The 12,383-nt window shown below is 34.1% G+C and overlaps 1 protein-coding gene across 3 annotated transcripts in view; it reads right to left on the reverse strand.

The window, feature by feature from the left end:
- Nucleotides 1–12,383, reverse strand: part of SCN7A (sodium voltage-gated channel alpha subunit 7) — a 94,222-nt gene that overhangs the window by 40,610 nt on the left and 41,229 nt on the right. For all 3 annotated transcript variants that reach the window (XM_081261258.1, XM_081261259.1, XM_081261257.1), the window contains exons 8-10: nucleotides 11,722–11,791; nucleotides 9,056–9,197; nucleotides 5,755–5,958 (exon numbers count right to left, since the gene is read on the reverse strand). In XM_081261258.1, the coding sequence (XP_081117384.1) occupies nucleotides 5,755–5,958; nucleotides 9,056–9,197; nucleotides 11,722–11,791 (416 nt within the window). The remainder of the gene's footprint in view (nucleotides 1–5,754; nucleotides 5,959–9,055; nucleotides 9,198–11,721; nucleotides 11,792–12,383) is intronic.

Consider the following 12,383-nt stretch of genomic DNA (forward strand, 5'->3'; position numbering starts at 1 on the left):
GAAATGCAAATCAAAACCATCCTAAGATACCATCTCACTCCAGTAAGATTGGCAGCCATTATGAAGTCAAACAACAACAAGTGTTGGCGGGGATGTGGGGAAAAAGGTACACTTGTACACTGCTGGTGGGGCTGCAAAATGGTGAGGCCAATTTGGAAAGCAGTATGGAGATTCCTGGGAAAGCTGGGAATGGAACCACCATTTGACCCAGCTATTGCACTTCTCGGACTATTCCCTGAGGACCTTAAAAGAGCGCACTATAGGGATACGGCTGCATCAATGATTATAGCGGCACAATTCACAATAGCTAGACTGTGGAACCAACCTAGATGCCCTTCAATAGATGAATGGATAAAGAAAATGTGGCATCCATACACAATGGAATATTATGCAGCACTAAGAAATGACAAAATCATAGAATTTGCAGGGAAATGGATGGCATTAGAGCAGATTATGCTAAGTGAAGCTAGCCAAGCCCTAAAAAACAAATGCCAAATGTCTGCTTTGATATAAAGAGAACAACTAAGAACAGAACAGGAAGGAAGAGCATGTGGAAAAGACTGCAGTAAACAAAGACGAATGGGGGGAGAGAAACGGAGAGAGAAGGGAAAGCATATGGAAATGGTAGGAGACCTTCAAGGATACATAAAATTATAAGAGGCTATGAGGGGCAAGGGGGAGGGAAAAAAAAGGGAGAGAATTGAACAACAGCAGGGGAGATAGAGAGGGAAGATGGGAGGGGAGGGGAGGGGAGGGGGGATAGTAGGGGTTAGGAAAGGTAGCAGAATACAACAGACACTAATATGGCATTATGTAAAAATGTGAATATGTAACAGATGTGATTCTGCAATCTATATTTGGGGTGAAAATTGGAGTTCAAAACACAATTTGAGTCTAATGTATGAAAGATGATATATCATGAGCTATGTAATGCTTTAAATAATCAATAAAAAATTTAAAAAAAAATTAAAAAAAAAAAGAATTGAGCTAAAGCTTAAAAAAAAAAAGAATGTTACTGCTATATAGTCGAGGCTCAATTTTTTATTAATTTAGCCTGAACTATGAAGATATTTTAGAATATAAAAAGAATTAACCACATACAAGGTTAGTAATATGTTTACCTTGACTGAGCTTCTTACAAACATTGAATGAATGCCCACAATTTGGCTAACTAGTAAGGATATAGTTATTTACAATGCACTAGCTATTTTTTTTTTTAAATTTAAGAGTTGATTTCCTTATTACACAAAATCGAAGTTATCATTTGCCTGAACTTTAAACAGTCCTACATCATGATTAGACTGGGAAAAGGGGCAAGGATTCTTCTTTTCATAACTGGTTTAAATTTTCTTTGCTGGAGAATTATGAATAAGGAGGAACACTGGCCTACTTCCTGCACTTATCTCTGAATATCCGGCCTGCTCATCATGGACTTGCTCTCCTCATGAAGCCACAAAGGCCCTTCTAATCCTCTGATTCATCCTGCTCCCTCCTTCCCCTTACTGTGGATGCTCCCTTCCACCTCTCTGCTCAAGTGCCAGTTTCTTATAAAAACCTTTGCTGACTCAGACATCATTTATTAAAGGCTCTCAAAGCACCATGTCCCTCTGCTTTATTGGACTTGTCCCATTTGAATTAATATTTTTTAAAAACAGGGGATAATACAATGAATAGCAATGTATCCAGTATCCACCCCAACAATTTATTTCATTTATTTTCACTTTAGTTTTTTTTTCTGAAATATTTAAAATAAAATTCAGACATCACATAATTTTCAGAAAAACCTTTTAAAAAGACATATATCACAGTACCATTAAGAGGATCAGCAAATTGGTAATTCTCTAATATCTAACACCTAGATCATACTCAGTTTTCTTTCATTGCTCAAAAACATTCCACTGTAGTTGAATTGTTCAAATCAAATACAAGCAAGGTCAATATACTATATTTCTTTGGGAGATTTATTAACTATCTTTGATTTTTATGAACTATCTTGTGATTTTTATTTATTTTCTCTAATATGACTTATTTTTTAAAGATACGGGGTCACTTCTAGTATATAGAGTTATCCAATTCTTTATTAGACATACTGTATCCTTTCAGTACAATTTAATAGGTGCTTCTTTCTCCTGTCTTTCATTAATAAAGGCAAAAGAATATACCAAAAGGCTGACTAGATTTAACTAGGATCTCAGCAAGAGTATAATGTACATTGGGCATTGTGTTTCCTACTCGTCCTCATTTTGTGTTCCAGAGATACAATTTTATGTTTGTGTCAATTTTATAGTTTATTTTCCCACGAAGCACTAGCTTTATGAAGATAAACACTGTATTTGTATTTATTAAAAGTTTTTCATCTCCATTTCTTAGTTGAGTTGGAATAATGCTTTAAATTAATTACTTACTTGAGCTACATGATGTTGGCTTAGATGTGAAAATATTTTTTAAAATATTTAAAATACTATAGTTTTTTATTTTTTTATTTTTTGGGGGTACTAGGGATTGAACTCAGGGGCACTTGACCCCACTGAGCCCCATCTCCAACCCTATTTTGTGTTTTATTTAGAGACAGGGTCTCCCTGAGTTGTTTATCACCTTGATTTTGCTGAGGCTGGCTTTAAACTCTCCATCCTCCTTCCTCAAACTCTCTAGCTGCTGGGATTGCAGGCATATACCACTGCACCCGGTTTACTGCAGTTTTAAGTGTCTGACTTTCTTCCTGAGGTTTTGCCAGTAGCAAACAGTAGGAAAGTTTTACCTGCAGACTGTGTAACTGGAGGAATGACAGTGTCTGCATTGGCCCTCCAGAAAAGGCAGAGAAGTGGAGAATGATGGGTTCTCCTCAATTTAGAGAAACCTGATACCAGTGAGTATAGATCACACTAATAGTGGGAACAATAAGGATTAAACTTGAGAATTCCGGAGGACAGGTAATATATCTGTCACACAGGCTAATGATTAACTTTATTGGCTGTTAATATTATCACTGCTCATGTTGTTTTAATTATGCAAACATACAGTCAAAGACTTAAGAATTTTGTATTAATGAACATTTCTTCACTGGGACAATGGTGGCCATTGGCTCTTTATAATCTTTATTCCATATGAGTTAAAGTTGATAGTGTACAACTATAAGAATTTAAATATTGGGTTTATATTGTGGCTTGTTCTACATTTTCTTCTTTGGAGACTAAAACTCAATTTTCTCATATAAGATTTTATGATAATTTCTATGACTCAAAAGGTTGCCATGTGGGTAATGTTATCACGTATACAAATCATCTTCATAGAATTTGACACACAGTAAATGAACAATACCTGTCACATGATATGAATATTATATTGTTATAAAAATCTACATCTGAAATGTGAGGTTTACTCAAAGACAGATTTTTTTCTATAATGATCAAGTGTTTTAAGTGGATTGTTGTGTGTGATAGTATGGTTAAAAGCTATCTTTGATACTGACATGTTATTATAATTTTATTAATATTTCCTTATAAAATTTTTATGTTGCCTAATATCATCTAAACATGACAAATTTGGAATTCCCAACTACTAATAAGACAGATACTGTAATCATATATATTTGATATATAAAAAAAATTTAGCAAGGATAGTGGACTTCACAAATATCATACATCTATTAAGTGGCTGAAATGAATTGAAACCTATTATATAAATACATAAATCTACATATTTATCTGATAGCAATATGACCTGCATCTTTCCTATAATATGGTAATATGAAGAATCTAATCCATCTCCCTATAATTCCAGCATTGGAATTGGAATCTAACTGTTCTTTAATCACATTAGTCACCTAAAGAATCCTTGGTATATTACATTTTAGATTCTTCTCTCCCTGTGTTTTCTTTTATATAAAATAAAATAAGTCTTAAGAAAATGTTTTTTTGTTTTTTTTTTACTCTTACTTCCCAGAAAACCCTGCATGACCAAAAGTTCTAAGCATCTTCCAGGAAAAGAAGATCTTTAAAATTGAAAGATTTTAATTAAAACCAGGAAGGCTTTATATAATCCCAAGTAGCAAAGTGAGAGGAGATATTGGGAAATATTCAGTTCTTTCATAATCAGAGCTAATAGAGCATTTCATCTTGGGATAAGAGGACTATTGTTCTACTCTTGGATACATTTGTGGGTACCCACAAGTCCTTGAGATCCTGAAATGCCACTTCAGAACAAATTACATATTCAGCATACCATTCAGACACTAATCATTCAATCCGAAGGACCTGGGACTCATTTTTGGACAAAAACAGCTTCTGTAATTTGTTTTTCTGTGACTTACTCATGAGTGTTAATAGCCTGCTTTTTATACATGTTTTCTTCACAGAGTTCATAATTGCTTCATGTTCAAGGGTACATGCGTTACAGACACAACTATCTATCAAGCCATTGGATATGACCCCACATCCTGTCATTTAGGCTCCACCTTTGGGTATGGTGATTTTCTGGAGCTTCTACCACTAATGGTGGCTTAACAAAACATTTATATCTTTGGGAGAGATAACACTGCCCCCTTTTGGATTTAGAAGGGAACTTTGTTATTAATGAACCACACTACCAGCCCTACACATCCAGTTTGGTGTCAGAGTATATGTTGGCTCTTTCCTTTTCCCTGTGTCTTATCAGCTTAATATGGAAGAGTTTCCAGGTATGGCTCCTCTCTATGCTTCGTCCTCTGCTTTAGTCAAGACCCTTTTCTCATCTCCTAGAAAAGGGAAGAGCTGTGAGAGTTCCTGAAAAATAACAAAAAGTATTTCTGGTGGCTTTCTTCAGTTCTCTTTCTTTCTTTCTTTCTTTCTTTCTTTCTTTCTTTCTTTCTTTCTTTCTTTCTTTTCTTTTCTTTTCTTTTCTTTTCTTTTTTCTTTTCTTTTTATTTTTTTTTTAGTTATTGGTAGACCTTTTTTTATTTATTTATTTATATGTGGTGCTGAGAATCAAACCCAGTGCCTCACACATGCCACTGAGCCCCAGCCCGAGCCCCCTCAGTCCTTTTCTTTTTAGAACACTTTTAGCACTATTAAGATTTTAAAAATTGATTTCCCACAGCTTCATTAATGTTACTCCATCGGGACTTTCAAATTCACAGACTGAAATTTTTTGCTATGAGGCTAGTAACCTGGAAAAATATTCAAATGCAACATTAATTAAAAATTAGGGCAAAATATTTTTAGTTTTTACTACTGAACTATTTAATTATTCCATGGGTAAATTAATTCCCTATAATTATGAGGCACAGTTTATTTCCTCTTTGAAGGAGGTAGAAAGTCAAAAATTTTCTCTTTCTGTGATTTTGGTACTGTGTTCTTATCCATTCTTTTAGTGCTTCATACTTTCTAAGTTATGATAGACTATCACTTTTAAGTTGGACATAGGCATTTTCCAAAGTTAATTCTGATGTTCTCTGTGAACCAAGTTTAAATCAGTAAAGTGTAGCTGTATTGGGAGAATTACAGTTCTAAAGACATATAATCTCCATAGTTTATCATCAGCAGCAATGCAAATTTTGAAACAGAAAGTATACAAATTAAATATTAAAACATGTTGGTCATTCTGATTATAATGTATCAAGAAAGGAAATTCATATTTCAATTCCTGTTATGAAACCCATTTTGATTTTTTGATCATATTCACACAGAGATAAGGGCATCTATCAGAAAGCAATATATTCCAAGACCTTGAGAAAATACCTCCAGAACTGTGATTCTCAGAAGCATAAAAAAGTTATACCTCAGCTTCTTCGCTTCCTTCTTGAAGTTTGCTTATAGGCTGTTGAAATGTTGGTTCCTCCTTAGATTTTTCATCAGTTGCATGCTTTCCTTCTTCATAGGCCATGGCAAGTATGCCCAAGAACAAACTTGCCAAATAAAAGGCAAACCAAAAGCTGACCACAACAAAAAATATCATGTAGATCTTCCCAGAAGCATAAAGAATCTAAGAAGAAGTAGAATGCAGGAAAAAATGAGGACATGTTACTCATCTTTCTGTATTCTCCTATTTTAAAATGAGCAATGAAATTGTAATATGAAAATAATTTAGTAATAAGTACAGTATAATCACAAGACAGCTTAAGTACTGGCTCTACCTGAAGAAAGAAAAATTTTCATATATATATATATATATATATATATATATATATATATATGATATAAAATATATACTTCAAAACAAAAGGATGAATTAAATAATTTAATTAATTTAGGGAGAACAGAAAAGAACAAAATAGGGGCCACTATTATGGAATAGAGTTCTGTTTAACAGTATAGCTATCATTTATTGTGTACCTATCATCTGAGTTTGTAGCAAGAGACTGAAGGCAGATTATAGGAGACTAAAATTTAGGCACAGGGCACATCATTTATGGAAACAAGGAATTATGAGAAATATAATTAGGAGAAATAATTATATAAAAAGTATATATGTACATATATATACTCAAACAGAGTAGACAGTACATACTGATATATTGCCAAAAGATAAATCTGGACGAGTATGTAGAAACTAGATCTGAAGGGGCACTATGTGTCATGCACAGGGACTTCGAACTTCATTCCATGGACATTTAGAAACCACTAAAGGAATTTTAGAAGGAGGATAACATGCCAATTTTATTTTAGAAATAAAAAGTTCCTGGTATTATGGAAAAAGCATCAATACTTGTCAAAAATGTTAGGAGATAACAATAAAAATATTAAATTAGCAAAATTTGAAAAACAGTTTTTTTAAAGAAAAAGATATCATTTGTAATATTTTCCTGTATTTCTTTTTTTTTTTTTTTTAAAGAGAGAGTGGGGGGGGGAGAGAGAGAGAGAGAGAGAGAGAGAATTTTTTTAATATTTATTTTTTAGTTCTCGGCGGACACAACATCTTTGTTGGTATGTGGTGCTGAGGATCGAACCCGGGCCGCACGCATGCCAGGCAAGCGTGCTACCGCTTGAGCCACATCCCCAGCCCCTGTATTTCTTTTTTCACAAATGCAATTATATTACATGCATGTGTAGTCTATTTGATTTCCATTTGATAATATATTTTGAACCTTTATGCCTAAAATACATTATTATATTATTATTAATGACACATATATACGTACAATACTTCCCATAATTTATCTTGTCAATCAAACTAAGCATAGGATGTGTGTAAGTTTTGTTGTTGTTTGCAGTACTAGGGATTGAACCCAGGTGTGTTTTCCCAATAAGCTACATCCCCGGCCCTATTTATTTATTTATTTATTTATTTTTATATTCTTATTTTTTGATACTGGTAATCAAACCCAGGGATGTTCTACCACTGAAGTAAATCACCTGTCTTTTTTGTTGTTGTTATCAGGGATTGAACCCAGAGGTGCTTAGTCACTGAGTCATATCCCTAGCCCTTTTTTATTCTTTCTAAGTTGCTTAGAGCCTTGCTGAGTTGCTGAGGTTGGTTTTGAACTTGAGATCTTCCTGCCTCAGTTTCCTGAGCCTGTGGGATTATAAGCATGTGCCACCACACCAGGCTCCTTTGTTCTTCTTTACTTACTTATTTGGGAGATAAGATCTCACTATGATGCTGAGACTGGCCTTGAATTTGTGATCCTCCTGCCTTAGCCTTCTGAGATGCTGGGATTCCAAGCACCTGCCACCATGTGTTGCAGTCCTTATTTTTAATTTTGAGACAGGGTCTTTTTTATTTTGAGGCAGGCCTTAAATTTGTCATACTCCTGCCTTAGTCTCCAGAGTAGCTGGGATTGAAGATGTGCACTACCACACCTGGCATATGTGGATGTTTGAAAAAATAAAGGTCTCTATGACCAATAAATACCTTCAGAATTTAGAGTAATTTGTACTAGTTTACTATATTTGCTATTAACTATGTTGATTTGAAATTAATTTTCATTTTCTAATGTGATGGTACTTATCATTAAAGAAAAACCGATCCTCCATTTTAATGAATATTGTACATTTCTGAGAATCTGTGTCACATATATAATTAGGTCTGAAGATGAATTCTTAGAATTTGGAGTTTAAATCTCATAGGAGCAAGCCTTCTGTTATTGTAACTGGAGCAAGAATTAGTATCAAAGTGGAATGAGATGAAATAGAAGAATATTCTGCAATCTGCATTTGGGGTAAAAATTGGGAGTTCATAACCCACTTGAATCTAATGTATGAAATATGATATGTTAAGAGCTTTGTAATGTTGTGAACAACCAATAAAAAATAAATAAAATAAAATTTAAAAAAAAGAAATAGAAGAATAAAAAGAAACAGTACACTGTTTGCATTCAAAATATTTGTTTAATACATGGTAATTTCATAGGCTTAAAATATTTTGACTAGAGAATTATCTAGAAATGCTCTTAATTAATATCAAAGGGGTAAATATCACAGGCTTTGGAGCAGGAGAGCGAGCTCTAGCAGGGACATCTGATGTGGGAAGATTGCCTAGTCTATCTGAATCTCAGTGTCTCATAAAAAGCAGAGGTGCTACTCAACTTAAGATGAGATCACTTCGCAATTAACTCATCACACTTTGAAAGCATCACAAGTCCTAAATGTGACACTTAGTACACCCAACCTACTGAACTGCATAGCCTAACACCACAGTACAACCATACAGTATTGGTTGTATCCCCCTTGATGGCATGGCCCTCTGGGGAGCTGTATCTAGCTACCGCTGCCCAGCATGAAGTATTCAAACCACATATCACAAGCTGGGGAAAAGATCAAAATTCAAAATTTGAAGTGTGGTTTCTACTTAATTTGTATCATGTCAACACCATTGAAAGAATTTTAAATGAAGCCATCGTAGTTGGGAACAGATTGTTTTAAAGATTAAATAAGATATCACATACAAAAGCAGACCTGGCATGACAGCCAGTTTAGAATTTGACATTCACTAATTCTGGTTTTCTTTTCTTCTGTCTTTAAATTATTCTCTACATCAAAATATAATAAGGTTTTTTTTTTTTTTTTTACATTTGATCATTATTTTAGAAGAGAGGTCTTGGCCCAATTTTAAGGGTAATGAACATGTTCTCTGTTCTTACCTGGTGATAAAGTGCTTCAGGGTAATCCTGAGTCATTAATCGAAATAGGGCAAGTAAAGCCCACCCAAAGTTGTCAAAATTTGTGTAGCCAAGATCAGGATTTATGCCAGCTTTTACACACACATATCCTTCAGGACACTGACTAAAGGAGATGAAGAAAAGAAAAACTGCTTACTCTTAGTGACATTCAGACTATGGCCAAATCATAAATATAGAACATTTGTTCATGAATGGTAATGGGCTCCCCTTTCCACAAGAATTAGTCTTCTCTCCAAAAATGTATAGCCAAAACAATGCATATGATTTTAAGTTGATACACATGAACACTGTTAATCAAGCTAAAATAAAAAGGGGTTCAAAAAATGGATTTTTCAGACTGTATTTTTTGCATCAATTTATTTATTATAAACAGCAAATAAAAATTGTAATCATTTACAGGTACAACATGTTTAGAAATCTGTATACATTGTGAAATGGCTAAATCAAGCCAATTAACATATGTATTACCCACATACTTATTATTTTTTATGGTGAGAATACTTAAAAATCAAATGCCTTGGCAATTTTCAAGAATATAACAATATAGTGTTAACTCTATCTTTGCTATCCAAAATTAAGTGGGAAATATCCAAAAGTCAAAATGAAAGTACAGCTGTTAGAAAATGATACTGATAAAATAAATATGCCAAGATGGAGAGTTTAATTTTCAAATGCTCTCTCCTCAAACTCTTAGATCCTGCTATTTAAGGGTGAGAAAACATTTATCACATCAATAATTGATAAGCAGAACTTGCACTTGGGGAGAATAATCAGATTAAATATTAATTTTCTTTCCTTTTAGGGACTCCTCAAACTTTTATGTTGTGGTAGATTATTACAGTAGTGACCCAATAAGTCTTACTTTTCTCTAGCCAAGCTCTTGAATAGTTCCCTCCCACAATATTTTGAATTTAGTCGTGTCATATGTTTTAATATTCATTAATGGAACAAAGCAGTGTTGTTTAAAAAGCACTTGTGCTTTTTTTAAAAAGTCTTTTTAGTTATAGATGAACACAATATCTTTATTTATTTTTTTGTTTATTTTTATGTGGCGCTGAGGATCGAATCCAGTGCCTCACATGTGTGAGGCAAGCACTCTGCAAATGGGCCACAACTTTGAGGCTTTCTAAATTGCAGACCTGCAGAATATGAGCAAATCAGCTTTTTATTGCTATATTTAGTCACTAACTCATGAGGTAGTTTATCCACGCAGTCAAGTAAGATCAGTATAAGTGAAACATCCCATAACATTGTCTTCTTGTCTTGAAATATATCACTGTGTTCTATATATTAATCCCCAGGTACCTTCAAAATGCATTTCAGGTATTTGAGTTAGGGATGTACATAAGAAGAGCTAGTTGAAGTAGGATATACAGATACAAGATGGTTTCTTGGGCTCAATTTGAGAATAATATGGAAGCCCAGCAGTACTGGATGCAATGATTTGTGCTGAGTAGGTGACAAAATGTCTAAATCACCCGAACTTAACTAAGCTATAACACTTATGCTACTTCCCAGAAATTATGCCTTTTGTGGATATGGGCCCCAGATCCTAAGAAAGAGTTGAGCCTGTGGATAGAAGTCAAGTCATTCCAACTATGCAAAGTAACACAGGGAGATCACACAAGTTCAACAATGCTGAGAAGTGCCCTGTTTCTACTTTTTTATTTGCTCCATCTGAAATTATAGGAATATAAGACATGAAAACTTTGTTATCTCACTAATCAATTATTTATAAATAGTGTTTCAATAATAACAATTTTATTAAGGTAAGTTCTTTTTTTAATATTTATTTTTTAGCTATAGTTGGACACAGCACCTTTATTTCATTTATTTATTTTTATGTGGTGCTGAGGATTGAACCCAGGGTCTTGCATATGTGAGGCAAGTGCTCTACGGCTGAGCCACAGCCCCAACCCAATATTAAGGTAAATTCTAACCCTAAAAGTCATATAAGACATAAAAAGTGAAATGACAGTACATCTTTAATATGTCTGTTCTTTAAAAACTTCCAGCCAAAGAACAGATTTAGATTGTCTTTCTTGGTATTTTTTTTTTTTTTATCTCATTAAGGTAAGAGCACACTGGAAACAGAAGATCAGACCCTAGTTGAAGTTCTAGCTCTTCAATCTGTTAGCTTTTTGACCTTGAATGCAGCCTTTCTGTAAAACTGAATTATTACCACCATATGTATACTTTTGATATGATCAAAATCTGTATGCTAAAATTCTAACCCCCCAAGTGGTTGCATTAAGGGGTAAAGTTTATAGTAAATGTTCAGGTCAGCACAAAGCCTCATAAAAATGATTAATGTCTTATAGCAAAAAGACATATCTATAAGCCAATAAGTGGCCCCTTGCCAGATAACAAATTTGCTGGTGCTTTGATCAGAACTTTTCAGCCTCCTGGACTGTAAGAAGTAAATTTCCGTTGATTTTAAGCTGCATAGTCTGCAGTATTTCGTTATATACCTCCCAAAGGGAGTAAGAGAACTTCTTAGTTTGACTTTGATAATAAAATGAGATAATGTAATTAACTGGGAAGCAGTGATAAAAGAAATGATCACTCAATAAGTACTATTGATGGATATTCCTGACTTGATAGAAGAAAACATTAGCACCACTCACCCAGCATCTGTTGTGTTGCCACAAAGGAGAGCATATCGTTCCCCTTCCAAGTAGTAAAAGTTTTCTGTTTCTGTAAGATAAGAAAGACATCATGTTCTATATCTGATCTTGAGTTAGTAGCTACTTAGACCTCCATAGAAGATGAGCACCACTTTACAGCTGAAAAGGAAGCAGCAAGTATCCTGATGTTTTTTACCTACCATCTGATGCACATGTCAAAAGGCCTTTGAGGATGTGAAGTTTCACTGCCCTAGTAGTGATAAGCTCGGTACAAAAAGGGGAAAATGCCTTTCAAAATTAGAGTTCAGGAAAAATCAATAAAATTGCCAGGTCTAACCAGAGTTCTGAAGGAAGAAAAATTTCCAAGATTATTTTGTTTGAAAACTGAAGACCTTTTCCCCTAAGGTTTATTCCAGATGAGCTATGTGAGCAAGAAGTCCAGATTCCACTGTCCCTGGGTTTAATTTATGAGTTCTTCCTACCTTGAAGTTGATTCTACTACATTGGTCATACAGTGCCATCTACTAGTCATAATATCTCATAATTTCAACCACAATCCTTGCTAATATAAATTATGGTCCACAAAATACATCCAGATGTCTTAACATCTTCTGTTAATCAAATGTATCAAATGTAAATTGTGTATTTGTAGATAGTAGATA

The sequence above is a fragment of the Spermophilus citellus genome, assembly GCF_964194105.1.
Source record: "Spermophilus citellus genome assembly, chromosome: 11".
Taxonomy (NCBI): Eukaryota; Metazoa; Chordata; class Mammalia; order Rodentia; family Sciuridae; genus Spermophilus; species Spermophilus citellus.